General features: G+C 45.6%; 2 protein-coding genes across 3 annotated transcripts; one reads left to right on the top strand and one right to left on the bottom strand.

The window, feature by feature from the left end:
• Positions 1-413: 413 nt before the first annotated feature.
• On the bottom strand, positions 414-10587 carry LOC103633373 (small nuclear ribonucleoprotein Sm D3-like). The gene is made up of 5 exons (NM_001301604.2): positions 10174-10587; positions 10022-10074; positions 9855-9921; positions 9703-9759; positions 414-765 (listed from the first exon to the last, which is right to left on the bottom strand). Exons 1-5 carry the CDS (start codon positions 10330-10332, stop codon positions 703-705), a joined length of 399 nt encoding a protein of 132 aa, NP_001288533.1. The 5' UTR covers positions 10333-10587; the 3' UTR covers positions 414-702.
• Positions 10503-14647, top strand: LOC100191929 (uncharacterized). 2 transcript variants are annotated; one of them, NR_183654.1, is made up of 6 exons: positions 10503-10980; positions 11078-11160; positions 12976-13031; positions 13128-13223; positions 13306-13372; positions 14149-14647. NR_183654.1 is itself a non-coding variant. In NM_001137353.2 (5 exons), exons 1-4 carry the CDS (start codon positions 10809-10811, stop codon positions 13204-13206), a joined length of 390 nt encoding a protein of 129 aa, NP_001130825.1. In that variant the 5' UTR covers positions 10503-10808; the 3' UTR covers positions 13207-13223; positions 14149-14647. The 2 variants fall into 2 exon arrangements, 1 of the variants encoding a protein (NP_001130825.1); NM_001137353.2 differs by lacking the exon at positions 13306-13372.
• Positions 14648-15420: the final 773 nt, after the last annotated feature.

Below are 15420 nucleotides of genomic sequence, written 5' to 3'. Positions count from 1 at the left end.
TGCAAGACGTCTACCACCTTTGCCCCACCCCCATCTATTCTCCAAAAGCAACATCTACGCATGCCCAAAGCCACCTCCACATCCGTCCCTGCTCCCCTCGTCGTTACTACTAAACCCGTCCCGGGCACCTCCTTCCGGCCCACGTTTGTCACCATCCAAGAAGGTGTGGGGATAGAGAAAAGAAACCCCAACAAGACTAAGAATGTGTGGGAAGAGGTACTATACTTACTCGGACAAAATCACTAATGGAGGGGTCACGACGACAGAGATCACACAGTTGCGGAGGAGACGAGTGTGGATAGCCGCCTGATGTCTAGAGGCCGAACATGTTTCCACGCGGAAGCTAGGCTCGGGATGGGCCCATATCCCCACAGAGCCACCTTCCAAACTGGCTAGAGCCGTGACCAAGAAACTAGGCTGCCAAAAACTAGCCCTTAAGCTGCATTCGCCACTGAGGGTGTATGTCGAGGGCAGAGAACCTCTAGCACCTTGCTTCTTCGATCCAGCCATCCAAAATTCCAAATAGAGCAAGGAAAAAGACTGTATGCAAGCTACCAAATACAGTCAATACATTACATTCAATCACAGGTTGCATACTCCTTTAAGCCGTTGAATTTTACATTAGGACAGTTTTTACTACGAGACAGCGTCCTGAGATCAGACAACAACCTCAGCCAGACGAGAAAAGCCGCCATTTAGAATCTACCTCCTCACAGGAGGCGCGCTACCTCGTCCAACAGGACCACCACCACGACCAGCAGCAGCCTAAAAAATTGACATAAAAAAGAGTTTAGTAACCATCAATTATCACGTGATGAATCAAAGAATGCACAGCTCATAATTATATTTTAGATCACATTGTACATATATCTTTGATTCTATCGAATCCCACAAAATGAAACTCTAAAGAAAATCATGCAGAAGTGCTTCCAGATGCCCACAAAATGATTCTATCGAATCACATTGTACATATATCCACTTCACCAAGGTATTTTGGATTTCACTACCGTCTCAGGTCCATGTGCCCATATCTACCGACAAGATGCACTATAGAGTTCACAAAGTGATAAAAAGAATGTGTCGTGCAAGCTTATTTCTTCATTCCCCGCAAGTTCGACAAGAAACTAAACTTGAGAATAGTGGCGACAGTGTTCAGGTGGAAACCTTTCAATTCTGTGATAAACACAGTTTTAGTGATCAAAATAATATCGAGGCCAATGGGAATCTTTCAACCATGTAAGAAGCTCAAAAGAAACTATCCTATCATGTAAAAGAAAACCACTGAAGAAGTGAGTGGCAATCAGACATGTCTTGAAAAGCAATTAACCAAAAAAAAATCAGCACAAAAGGTCCCTTCCTACCGTTCCCTCCCTCCCAAAGAAAAGAAAAAAAACATATGTTTTATGACGGGAGTATACAACCATGATTTTTTTACACTTCGAACTAAAGACATGAAAAAGGAGAATACTAAAGCTAGCTATGAAAGGTTCAATACCAAATGAAAGAATGATATTCAAAATTTGGTCAGTTTAACAACACCACAATGATATGTAATGAGGCTACAATTTCCTTTGGTGCCCAAGCGCATTCTAATTTTATATATTTGAGCATGTCACATTTGTCCACTCCACTCCACCACATTACATTTGCTTTATTGTTTAAAAGAAGAGTGGAAAAAGAAACCCTACCAACAGTCTCATTATCCTCACGGACTCATGGTACCAGGCTACCAGCTAAAGCAAAGGACATAGAACTAAAATTCCTGTTATATTCTGATGGTCAAAAGATGGTTATAACTGGAATGAAACTAAAATAACTTCAACATCCACACCAATACATAATTCTCCCAAGTTTTATCAATAACCCAATCTGAACTCTGAAGTCTTAACAAAAATGTCAACACTCAACACTTCCTTTTTAATTATTTATAACAAATGCTCATTTTTTTCCTACTCAGCTGACCCTAGACAGTTTGTTCAATTTCCCCCAATTCCAATAGAGTAGCAACACTAACACCACATATTCCATGCATGTAGGCATCTGTTATTAAGAGAAGAACATCCCCATGAACAAAGGTCTACAAAAAAGTCACTATCTTAGGGGATGTTTGAGACCGCTCCATCGACGTTTTTCAGCTCCTCTACTTTTTTTAGGCAAACAGGCAATCATCTCTCCTCCATGAAAAAAAGGTGGAGTTGTGTCTTCTGTGAGCAACTAAAGAGATGCTCCACAAACTCCAGGTTTATTGTGGAGCAGTCATAAACAACCCCTTAATATAAAAAACATACCTGTAAAAATTAATCTGCTCTACATACAGGGTCACTACAACAACAACACAGCATTTTAGTCCCAAGCAAGTTGATGTAGGCTAAAGTTAAAACCCAACAGAAATCACGAGTCAAGGTTCAAGCACATAAATAGTTGTTTTCTAAACACTCCTATCCATGGATAATTTTTTGGGTATATTCCATAATTTTAAGTCTCCTTTTACTACCTCCTCTCACGTTAATTTTGGCCTTCCCCTACCTCTCTTCCCATTGCTATCGTACCTTAGGATCCCACTAACGTCTCCAGAGATCTCCGTTGGACATATCCAAACTATCTCAACCGGTGTTGGACAAACTTTTATTCAATTGGTGCTACCTCTAACCTATCATGTATATCATTGTTCCAGACTCAATCCCTTCTTGTATGGCCACAAATTTAATGTAACATACACATTTCTAAAGGGTCACCATCTTAATATAAAAACATATCAGTGATCATACCCACTGACTGACTGTTTTTTCAAGACCAAGAGAACTGCAATTTATGAAATCATGGCCTCATAACTCATGTATTTCAAAGCAAAATCAAAGTATTGAATTCTATCATCTCTACATTAACATTAGATTAACAAAACTTTCATGGTTGTGGACTCATGTCTGCAGTGCTTATTTAGTCCGATGTATCACAACACAGAAAGTTTAAAATGACCTTACATAGAAGACAAACAAGTCAATTCCAGAGCGAAGAAAAACTATGCTATATACAGATTGCTTTTATTAAAAAATGAGGCGAAAGGCCTCTAGCCTAGTGGTTAAGGGCTTCCGGTAGCACCTTAGTAACCAAGTTCCCGGATCGATGGGATCGAGGAACGGGAACGTGGTGGTACGCGGTACACTACTAAAACTAGGATTTAACACTACTGGAACGAGATTGTTCCCACATTCCCGGAACGATGAACGTGGCCAAGTTCCCAGTTCCCGGTTACTAAGGGTAGCACCTCCAAGTCCTGGATTCGATCCCCCTCGGGGGCGAATTTTCAGGATTGGTTAAAAAAAATCCCCTCTTTGTGCCCCATCTACTCTCAGGTTATGATGTCCTGTGCGTCACCCTCAGGTTGGCCGTTGCAGAGTGGACGGTTGACGCCGGCCCGTTAGTGGTGGGGGCCAGGGTTCGGTGATTTTCTCGGTCGAAACCATTGTTTCGGCCTCTTCTTAATACAATACCAGGAGAGCGGTCTTCCCCTCCCCAGGCGAGTTTTTTATTAAAACATGATAAGGAAGCCGTATTAGGGTACCATTGTGTCCTATTGATAATGGAAACTCTAAATTTTGGATACTTCTTGATTAACAAGCAAAATGTATAAAGCGGATGATACTCAACAAGCCAGACAGAAACAACGATTTTTGCCACACAACCACACAATGTATCAATAATAATGTAGTTGCATGAAATGATAGGTTTTGGAAGAGAGCGGGGTGTAAGTCGGCGGTCGTGCTAAACATGGCACGACTAGGAGCCAACATGTGGACAGTTAGAGAGGTTCAGGTTGTGAATACTCTACATCCTCTCATTGATTGATGAACACAAATGTGAAGTAGATTACAAGCTTGCACATAGCTGTCCATACTAGCACTCCCTCACCTTGTAGTTGTAATGGGAGTTCTAGCCTAATGGACTAATAGTCTTAATCTCTACTCCTTTAAAACACGAGTTTTGTGCGTCGTGCGTCACACGCGTAGAGTAGATCTATTTTTCTCCCCATGTCTCGCTTAACAAACAGGTCGTTACCTCTCAGATAGGTAGTGAGAAAAACACTCAAGCCCAACATATGACACGAAGCTACACACAGCGCAGCGCTCCCGGATAGTACCACGTCTCTAGGTGAAGGAGGACGACCAAGCGAGCTATAAAAATGGACATGTCTCCTTTTCAACTTACCTTTCTCCCTTTTGGCTAAGATAAAATGCAGTATCTACAGTTTACGAGCGACCAAGTGAGCTATAAAAAAAGGCCAGGTCTCATTTTCAACTCAACTTTCTCCCTTTTAGCTAAGATAAAATGCAGTATTTGTAGTTTAATATCCGGTATGTGGGCCATATATCCACTTTAATTTTAAATCAATTTTTTGTGGGGAGGGTCCACTACTCCACTTTAATTTTAAATTTATTTTTTTGTGGGGAGAGTCCATCGAACTGGCTTGCCACTGGACCCTCGGGTGTCGTACAACTGTTGCACTATACCATCAAATATGATAGGTATATTGTCGCAATGCACGGGCATTGTACTAGTCCACCTTTATGTCTATCCTCAGTGTAGATTGAACTCTTGTGTAAGAGTATGACGTAGCAACTCGGGCATAACCAACCCCTATTAATCTTGTGGAATCTAGAACCCCAATTGACCAAATCTGATCCAATCCCCTAGGTCTCACCCCTTAAACAGTTACTCTACCTCCCTTTTATAGTGCAAGGGAGGAGAGAAGTTACATCAACCTTGGATTCTACCGGCTAAGACCCAACTACCCCATTCCTATCCTGTTCTTGGAGTCGTACCCGAGGCCATGCCTTCAGTCATAGCATAATGTCGAAGTTGTCCTTCAGCAGTCTATCATCGTACCTACCACAAGAGCAGATATAATATATCACATCTATAGGCATCAGGGCCCGTGCTACTGAGTACGATGTAGCTGGTAGTCAATGTAGCCTTCTCTACTTGATAATACTTCATGGTACACTTGCGTGCGCATGCGCGGCTACAAGATCAGTGCACATACCATATAGTGGTCTCAAGTAACTTGCAGACTAAATCATGGCAACAACACCCCTATCAGGACTGTAATGCCGTACTTCACACATTTAATGTGTTGCACCTAAGGCTTATCCGATAAGCTAACGCTATGGACTTTTTAGCAGGCCTTTTGGTGTGGGGTCTTGATTTTAGGCCATACTGCCTCGATGGACCCAAGCACACCCTTTCGTCTTGTGATAAGATTACACTCAGTTGCATCAAGTCCCTTGTTCCTTTGGAGGCTATAGACACCAAAGGGTTCGGGGCTTAGTCGTGCTCATAATCTGAGGCTAGAGATCTTCAGGCCAGCAGTGGCCCTAGTGTCGTGGTCGGATTGCTCCGAGTATTCGTACCCTTCATGAGCACCCGAGGGCACGAGGAATCCTAAGGGCTTAGATTGCTCATGAGTGCCTCAAGGCACAAGAGGGCCCGAAGACTTAGATTCTTCTAGCCAGGGACATCCCATGGCCCTAGACCCCTTAGTGGCTTCTTACAAAATTTATGGTGTAGTTATTCCTTTGGGGTGCCCCAATGTCAAGTCACTATCACTCGGTGCCAAGCCCCTACAAGGGTAGAGGCCAGGGTTTGGGGCCCCAAGGCGAGGGTCCCAATTGGTGGGCCCATGATAATTTTCTATATCGAGATCCTAGAATCGTCTTGGTGACAACGAGGGTATGGCCTTCCCTGGGAGATGGTAAATACTGATAAGGAAAAAAACAATGTATGATTGCTTAGCCCTTATGAACTATGGTTAACAATACCAATAGTCCAATACACATAATTTTGGTATTTTTTTCCTTTTCCCACTAAAGGGCAATGGCGGTCACTTTCTCTAGCATGGCATTGTACCAAGATTTTCTTATCTTTTAGCCATTCCCATTTCCACTTCTTTCCAGCTTAGTCATTTTAGGTTCCAATTACTTAGGAACTTATGGGCAAATGGGCAGACCCAGTGCCAAAGGCGAACATGAGTGGGGTCTGGGAAGGGATAATCCGAGGCAAGCCTTCCCCCACAAACACGAAGAAGCCGCTTACAAGCAAAGGAAGATAAAAAATGTTAGAATACCCATTAGGGTTTGGGGCTTTCCCTACGTAATTACCCTCTCGCCCCCCTCTGTAATGGGCCTGGCCCAACTTCCCAAGTCTATTAATACAACACCGCACCCTATTCCAGGGTTAGTGTTTCCCACATGGTATAGAGCTAGGATTAGTTTTTCTCCCACCACCTCCCCCAGCCACCACTGCCGCCAGCCCCCTGGCTTGACCGTCGTCGCCTCTCTCCCCTCCCTCCGGCCGCCGCGCCTATTCCAGGGTTAAAGTTTCCACAAAAAATATAGATTATAGAAGATGATCCAATATTCCAGTGGCAGTAATTTTTTTGTTTATCTACTATAGTCACAACTCACAAGGGTGCAGGTAGGTGCCTTAAGGGGTTGATTGGTTCCCTGATTCGACCTCAGGCCAGTCTCGTGGGATATAGAAAACACTTGATTGGTTGGGTGCACTAGCATTCTAGCCAGTCTGATATCGTGCAAGAGGAGCCATCGGGCCTGTCCCTCCCCATGCAAGATTTTCTTCCGTTTCACTGGTGCCTAGCCGGAATGGTGTGGGCAAGCGTACGTGTTGCGTCTGTTTGAGAGACTGACACTCTCTGATATTTGTGCATCACCAGAACCAAACAACAACTCTGCTACACCAAGCTGATAGTATACAACAAACCAAACAGAAACTACTTGCACGCGCGCAGCATGGCTGCTAGGGGCCTGACTAGCTCGTGCAGTCCTGGCTGCCATGGGAAGGGAACCAATCAGCCCCTAATGGTATCCATCAACCCTTAGTTTAGTTCGAGTACTAGTTTTCCAAAATAAATGTGACATAATTTGGGAAAAGTAGTACTAACTGTAGAATAGTGTAATGGATGATGTATTGATAATAGATGGGATACAATACATATAGACTCAACCCTAACCCTAATGGGCTGGCAGCCCAACAGTGGTGCCGGCCCACACACACTCACACACACAGTCTAACATCCCCCCGCAGTCGTAATGGGGGCACCACACACTATGAGACTGGAGTAGAGGACGAAAGTAGGAGCCGACGGGTTGAAATCCCCCCGCAGTCGTAGCGTCGTGATGGTGCGAATGTTGCGGCTGGAGTAGAGACCGGTGTGTGCTCCAAGAAGACGATAGCCCCTAGATGCCGAGGTAGCCGAAGTCGAGGTGGTCGCGGTCGGGAGATGCGCAGCAGAAGCCTGATCTTCGGGAGGGGTCGACGTTCGAGCGTCAACGATCGGCAGGGCGACACAACAAAAGGGCACCAGCAGGCCGACCTTCCTACTTCTTCGATCGTCCGAGCGTCAAAAAGCCCCGCCAGGGAGGCCGACAACAGCGCACGCGGCTGCGCCGGTCATGGTGTCCGCGCCCGCGACAGAATAGAAGGGGAAACAACAGATCCGTCCGGGAAGGCCACGACAGTGACAGATCCAGCCGGGAAGACACGATCCAGCGAAAGGGACGGCGGATCGAGCCGGGAAGGTCGCAACAACGTGGATCCGGCCGGGAAGGCCGCGGCAGCGACGAATCCTACGAAGGCGATGAAAGGGTGGGCGTCGGGGCGGGTCCAGCCGGGCAGGGGGCCGCGCCGGATCTGGCAGGACGGGTTGACGACAGCGACGGGAGGGGCGTGAAGAGGCGCTGCTGGGCGTCATCGTAGGCAGTTAGGAGGTGGCCAGCGCGATGACGAGAGGCTGCACGAGCGAAGATGCCGACGCAGGGGGTGGGCTGCATTAGGCCCGACGGCGGCAGCACGCCCCCGAGGTCCCTCCGCACCCGGTGTTGAGCGGCGGCGGATCGACGCAGCCGACAGCACGGGGAGGCCACGTGTCCGCAGCCACAAGGGGCGACTGCGGCGCGACCTAGAGGGGGCGCGCCAAGGGCGGCGCGGATTGTGGCCGCCGGCTGCACGGGGAGGCGACACGGCCAAGGGATGGGGCGCCGAAGGACGCGCACACGAACGCGCAGGGAGGGGCGCTGTCCAAGCGCGAGAGCGTCGGGGGGACGCGTCCTTGAACTCCGGCGAGCGGCACCGGCGCGCTCTGCCCCGACACGCGGCAGGGAGGCGTGGATCCGAGCAGAGCAGGGGTGGGGCGACCGCGTGGAGGGAGCGCGCAGATCCGGCGTGGTTGAGGCAGCGACGACGCGTTGGGGTGCTGGCGACGGCACAGCCCGGAGGGGCGCGCACCGGGGAGGGGCGACCGCGTTGGGCGGGGCCTGCACCGAGCTAGGAGAGGAGAGAGAGGAGGCTGGGAGGAGGGAGGCCTGCGCCAGGGGAACCGCTGTGCGCGACCAGCGAAGGAGGTTGGGGGCAGGGCGAACGCCCGCGCCCGCGCTGGGAGCGGGGGTGGCCGGGGCCGTGCCCGCCAGGGACTAAGGCAGCCGTCGAGGGTAGGGGCACCATCGCCGGCCCGCGCCCGCCTGCTCGCGGCGTTGATGGCCTGCGAACGCGTGCTCCCTGTGTCAGCGTGCAGGGCCGCGACAGTGTTGGAGGCGAGCTGCAGGGGCGGCCGGCGACGGCCTCCATGACCGGCTCGGGGGAGGCTCGGGGCGCAGTGGGCTGGGAGAGGGGAGGCTCGGCGGCCGAGGGCTGGCTGCTGGGGTGTGGCCGCCCCCGGGAGGGAAGGATGAGCCTCCCGAGGGGCGGCGGCTGGTGTGGAAGCAATTGGCGGCTGGTGTGGGAGGTGGGAGGAGAAACCCTAAACCTAATCCTTTGATACCATGTAGAATAGTGTAATGGATGATGTATTGATAATAGATGGGATACAATATATATAGACTCAACCCTAACCCTAATGGGCTGGCAGCCCAACAGTGGTGTCGGCCCAAACACAGTCTAACACTAACAATTATATTAAAGAGGGTCGATGGAAACCCTAGAGGCAGCAATTTGCAACCCTATATAGTCATTTTAGGTTTCCATTAGTTATGGCCTCACGGGCAAAAGAAGATAAAATCAAATTATAGAAGGTGGACCAATAGAAGTGAATATGTTTTAGTGGTTTGTAATGTATATCATGTACTCATATCTGAGCCAATCATATACAGCCAAACCAAAGGCAACGGGAAAAACAATGATTGAGGTAGAGCGAGGAAAAAAAGGAGATCCAAAGTAACAGTGTTTTGATGAAGAGCACATAACTGATGGAGAGGTTCTAGCTATCATACTGATGAGAAAACAAAAAAAACAACTCCCCAATATTTTGTGATATCCAATTATCCATTAAACTAGAATTCAATAACAGAACTGATGGAGATGTTCTAGCTATCCATGAGCAGATTTGCAGCATTATTCATCTTTGACATGTTTGATAGCGTACGAAAAAATACCCCATAAATTCATAATTTTAACTGATATGAGTGAGATTATTCTATGCAGTCAACCAACAAAAGTGTTGTGGTGCCTTTGGAAAGAGTTAATGCACAGTTAACTTTATTATTTCACAAGGGCACATACTCATTGCATTTTCTTTTGCAAATTACACAAACAGGTTAGTCATTATAGTGAAAACTATGTAATGAAATAAAGATACACTGGTGAAACAATCAAAGCGAAAAGTGTCACAACTCAAAACAATGGAAAGCAACATACCCGAGCACGCATTGCAACAGCACGTCCACGACCAACTCCAATAGCTGATCCTTTGCCCTACATTCGACAAAACAAGAAAATTATATACCATCTCACCATTAGTTTTCTCACAACAAGACACTAAGAGGTACAGGGAATCATCAGTAACAAACCCTAATCCTCGCTTCCAAGCGCTTGAACATGGGAGCGTTCTTGAGCATATCAGGTATAATCATAAATCTGTAACATAACAGCAGCAAAACCCACACACAGAAAAAAAAATTAGGCCGCCGTAACTCAACAACATTGCATGACGAAACAAATCTAGTTTTTCGATTACCTCACTCTGCTTCCTCTGATGAAGACGTGCTCCAGCTGCGAAACCTTCCCATCCTGCAGATTAACCAACAGAAAGGAAGAAAATATTCAGGGAACCATAATCCATGAGAATATAGCTCAGATCCGAAGGTAGCGCGGGCAGGGAGAGCATACCTTGGCAGTGAAGGTTATGTTCTCGAGCTGGCAATTCCAGTTATCCTCGCACTCGACCAATGACCCCCGGTACACTTCGCCGGTCTTGAGCTCCACCGTCACCACGTGACCCGCTGCCTCATGGAGCAACTTCACCGGGATCCCCAGGCTCCGGCTCATCTTCCCCTTTCCGTCTCTCTCGCTGGCTTTCTTTTCCCTCTTTTCGCCGCTAAAACCCCAGCTCGTGGAAACAGGGGGAGGCGGCACGAGAAGAAGCGAGGCGGACCAAGGGCGAACGGGAAAGAAAGGAGAGAGGAAGGCCTTAACGGGCCGTTTGTGAGGATACCAGCCCAAATTTGAGAGGAGGGGAGCCTGGTCCAAGTCGCCGCGAAAACGACCTCATCGAATCGCTTGGCGATGAGGCAAATCGCCGAGAGCCCGAGACGAATAAACCGATGCGACGCGTCTTCAATCCACCTGTCCGTGATCCGCTCACCTAGAACCTACTAGAAGGCGAACCAACCCGCACATTCACTTCTCTTCCCATCCGTACGAACTCGCAGATCAGAGAGACCGAGGCGCCCGCGGTTCTGCTTTCCTTCCTTGCCCCGTTCACGAGAGAATTTTCTGGAGTCTTCGACTCGAGCAGGGTTCCGATGGCGCTGCAATGGATGATCCTGGCGTGCGTGGTGGCGGTGGAAGCTGCGGTGGCTGCGCTGGTCACGCTCCCGGTGCCCCGCGCTGTGCGGGGCCAGATCGTCGCGCTCACGTCCTTGTTCCTGCAGCCCCTGTCCAGTGTGATACCCTTCGCCGCCTTCCAGATCCTCGGTGCGAGCATCGCCTCTTCCGTGAGACCCCGACCTAGGTTGGCTTGCGACCCCGTTTCGGGCTGACTGGTTCGTTCTTTTTTCTGATGTGGGTGCAGATCTCTACTGGAAGAAGGAGCACAGACTGATGTGCACCTCGGAGATTTGCACCGCCGAAGAGCGCATTCGCTTCGAGAAATCTGTGAGTGATTGATTCCCTTCCATGTTTAGATTTGTGTGGTGCTTCTAGGTTTCTGCTTTTCCTGCTTAGCTTTGTAAATCTGAAATATGTAGTGATTGTTTTCCCCTTAAGGGCCAGTTGTTTAGTTGGTGTTCTACTTCCTAATTAGATGGAAAAGCGTGAACTGGCCAGATAAGATCGTATTAAAATTTTGTAAAGTTTTATTGATGCTCTCATCTTCAATTTGATTTCAATACACCTGTTTAGTAAGATGATTACTTTCGAAACTTTAAATGGCTCTGGAAAGAAGCAAAGTTTTACTTTTGAGTAGATAAGTTAGAGAACCAGAAATTAGGAACAGTACAAGACGCAGAAGCAAAATTTGGAATATGGGTAGCCATGTTTTTTAGGCTATGTGATCTCCTATAGGCTATAGCACAGGAGGTATAACCTGGACACCTAGGAGCCCTAGGTGATGCCTAGGTCAATGTCATAACTAAGACCCTGTGGCTTCATGTGACACTTGGGGCTTGTTTGGGAACAAGGATACTAGAGGGGATTGGAGGGGCTAAAATCCCCTTGCTTTTCAAATCTGAATAGCAAGAAAATTTTAGCACCTCCAATCCCTTCCGGTATTCTTGCTCCCAAACAAGCCCCTGCGGTATGTCTCAACGCCTAAGCAACGACTCAAAACCCATGTGGGTAACAGAGGTAACAAACATATTCTAGTATTGGTCATATAACCTGTCAACTTTTATTCTATGGCCACTATGCAAGTGACAGGCTCAAAGCATGATGGTCTAACATATCATAGATTGGAAGATGTTTTGTCTATCAGCTACATTTTAGAGGAACTTGATGTTTTCTCATTTGTTGCACCCATCTTGTTAGATGGAATAAATGACATGTTTATTTGCAGCTACACTGATGTCAACATTTCTTAAAAGGACACCAATCTTTCTAAACATATTCTATTGGATGTACCTGTGTTAAGAACTAATAAGCATATATAGACCTATCCTGCATAAATATTTGGATTGCATGATAATTACCACCGTTGAGGCATGTTTGAGATGAGACATAGTACCAGATATACCCCTTAATTTGTATACGATAATTTGAAAAAGGAAGTTCTATTCAATATCAGCATTTGCAAACATTTTCCATACATTTCACATAAGCTGTTCTACAATATTACATTCCCAAAAAGGGCACAATCTATTATCAAGCATATATAGACCTATCCTGCATAAATATTTGGATTGCATGATAATTACCACCGTTGAGGCATGTTTGAGATGAGACATAGTACCAGATATACCCCTTAATTTGTATACGATAATTTGAAAAGGGAAGTTCTATTCAATATCAGCATTTGCAAACATTTTCCATACATTTTACATAAGCTGTTCTACAATATTACATTCCCAAAAAGGGCACAATCTATTATCAAGCTTCAATAAAGTACCACCTTTAAAACAAACAACCTGCATGGTTGGAGGACGCTACCGCCACCGACTTATCTCTGCCATTGGGATATTTTCTGTCTTTGAAGCATTTGTGGCTCTACCATTCATTTTCTTGTGTGCGAAGCTTTTCCAGATTTATCTTCCATGTTTTTGGATTTTGTGCTTTTCGTATGTGATTTTTTATCATCTTCTAGTATCTTGGGTAATGGAATCACCCACACTCCTTCAGAAGTTATGAACTTATGGCCAATAGTTTGTTCATATCAACCAATTATATTACTGCCTTTTCAGCCTTTGATAGGAAAGGAGTTTTACTATTAGTTTCTGTAGTTTCTCTGTGTCTCAATGATAATTTGTTCTTGCACAGATGTTTAAAGCTCAGAGAAATGTCATTCTTTGTGTTTCAGCATGTCTCCTTTATTGGTAAAGTTTCTCATCAGCAGAATCTGATTTGTTGACTTCCCAGGAGTGTCTATTTTGTCTTAATTTAAACTATTTATTATTTGTTTTCTGGTACAGGTGCATTTATCGTATTGTAAAATTGAACAAGGATATTAAGGCTTTGGAAGAGACCGAGAAGCGCCTCAAGGAAGAGTAGATCTATTGTGTTTTAAGGTTAGTGATTTTAGTGGTGATTCAATGTGTACTAGGTTCTTGCACTTTTTTCTTAATATAATGATACACGGACCTGGTGCAGTGGTAGAGCCTACCGTCTGTAACCGAAAGGTCCCGGGTTCGAGCCCCTGGCTCTGCATATTATGCGGGTAAGGCTTGACGCTTAAAGATACCCTTTCCCAGACCCCGCACAGTATGGGAAGCCTACGGCACTGGGTACGCCCTTTATAATGATACACAACTCTTCCTGTGTGTTCGCGAAAGAATTGTGTAGTTGGCAAGATCATCTTTGGCTCCTATTTTTACTTGCTTGTAAGTTGTAATACCAATGGCAGTATGAGTAGCAGATATGACTTATGTGTTAAGATTCAGTGAAGCATGAACATGGCATACATGATACACCGCATTTTGAGGCGGAGTTATGGAATTCTTAAATTATGATTACCCTTATTTTGATGAGCTAGTTAATTATCCTATGTGCCACTATCTAGGCAGTGGAGTTACAAAATTTTGCCACCCATTTTCCCAACCTATAGTTAATGTGATGGTGATAAGTACTCCCTCTGTCTTAATCAACTTCTAGTTCTCTTAAGTCAAACATTCTTAAGTTAATTGGTATCATTTGGGTACTCTTCTCGATAAAGTTCTTCAAACTTAAGAAGTTAAGATATTTAGGGGGTGTTTGGGATGACTCCAGTTCCAGCTCCAGTGTAGCTGCCAGGCTCCAGTGTGACATTTTTTTAGCACCAGTGGAATGCAAATAAAAAATTACAGAGTTAGTATAAGTCTAAGATCTGCATTGGTCTTCTAAAAAATCATGTAGTTCTATATGCGATATTCATTCTATTATCGTTTGGTTATAAGTCTGTAATTGACAAACAAAGGATATCGGAGTTACATATTTCTTGTTATTTGTTTGATGCAGGTGGCTGTTGTCTGCTCCTGGTCTTCAGAAGATATTGTTAAAATATCATGGTTCATAGGATATCTAGTGTATAGTCTTCTTGCAGCAAAGAAGATAATGTTTTGCTGTTTCAGCAAACATCTGAAGTATGAGTCTTATTATTAAGAGGTCTTTTCTTTAACTTATGGCGAGTTTAGCATCGGTCAGTTATCAAACAGTTAAAGCGTTTTCTGAAATCTTGTTTGAATATCCGCAGTCCTTTTTTTGGTTTGGCATGCCGAATTATTCTGAAATGTTTAGTACCCCGTTGTTCGTATTTATGGGTCCTCTTGGCTTATTCATATTAGGGATGGCAATGGATCCGATACGAAATGGATATTGCAAATATGTCTGCAACTATATCCGCGGTTGCAACTAATATCCGCCCGTGATCATACCCGCGGGTAGAAATTTATATCCATGTCCGTGTCCATCAGATTTTGGATATCCATTGGATATGAAATACACAATCATTTATTCAACAATTCAATAGCATAATTAGTCATATTTCTTCCCAGTTCACCATCATACACAATTAGAAATTAATGAAAGAATTATTATGGGAGTTCACCATCATACACAATTAGAAATTAATGAAAGAATTATTATGGGCCTGTGGGCCTCAGTTAGGGGCACTAGAGCTTGTAACGACCAACCGTCAACGGTGCTATAGTCTACGAAACTTGGAAAAGGGTCACGGGGCACAACGCAGGAAACCAGCAAGGCTATAAGGGGCGGCTAACAGTGGGAAATTGGGAGCGTTAGGCGTGGGGTTTATGGTGTTAGAGTTTGTTCTTTACTATGTAACATGAGCTTTGTCAAAAAAATACACTATGGATGTTGGATCGATTTTGGATATCCAACGGATAAACCGTGGGTAGAATGTAATATCCTAATCCGTGTCCACCCGACTTCGGGTCGGATTCGAGTCTGACCCACGGGTCAAAACATGTATCTATATTCGGCTCCGTCGTGGGTCAAAACATGTATCCATATCCGGCTCCGTCGAGTCGGATATCGGATATCTGATGGATATCAAATCCATGGGTTAAATTGTGATCCCTAATTCATATATACCGTAGAAGCCAAAGCACCTAGTATAATTTGGGATAGAGTGCTATGAACCAAGAAAAGCCCAAAGCGACCCGTGGTTTGTGCACCTTGACAAACCAAGAATAGAGTAACATACTAGTTTTCGCTTGCGGTAAGTGTGACAGCGCCTTGGAAGATATTCAAAATTATATTCTGTAACAC

The sequence above is a fragment of the Zea mays genome, chromosome 1, assembly GCF_902167145.1.
Source record: "Zea mays cultivar B73 chromosome 1, Zm-B73-REFERENCE-NAM-5.0, whole genome shotgun sequence".
NCBI classification, from domain to species: domain Eukaryota; kingdom Viridiplantae; phylum Streptophyta; class Magnoliopsida; order Poales; family Poaceae; genus Zea; species Zea mays.
This window is presented reverse-complemented; position numbering and strand designations above follow the sequence as displayed.

Bases quoted from the DNA above. Each gene is read 5' to 3' on its own strand.
- LOC100191929 (NM_001137353.2), top strand. From the start codon at position 10,809: ATGGCGCTGCAATGGATGATCCTGGCGTGCGTGGTGGCGGTGGAAGCT. The intron at 10,981-11,077 runs GTGCGAGCATCG...ATGTGGGTGCAG, and splicing joins CGCCGCCTTCCAGATCCTCG to ATCTCTACTGGAAGAAGGAG. The intron at 13,032-13,127 runs GTAAAGTTTCTC...TTTCTGGTACAG, and splicing joins TCAGCATGTCTCCTTTATTG to GTGCATTTATCGTATTGTAA.
- LOC103633373 (NM_001301604.2), bottom strand. From the start codon at position 10,332: ATGAGCCGGAGCCTGGGGATCCCGGTGAAGTTGCTCCATGAGGCAGCG. The intron at 9,922-10,021 runs GTAATCGAAAAA...GTTATGTTACAG, and splicing joins ATCAGAGGAAGCAGAGTGAG to ATTTATGATTATACCTGATA. The intron at 9,760-9,854 runs GTTTGTTACTGA...TGTCGAATGTAG, and splicing joins GCTTGGAAGCGAGGATTAGG to GGCAAAGGATCAGCTATTGG.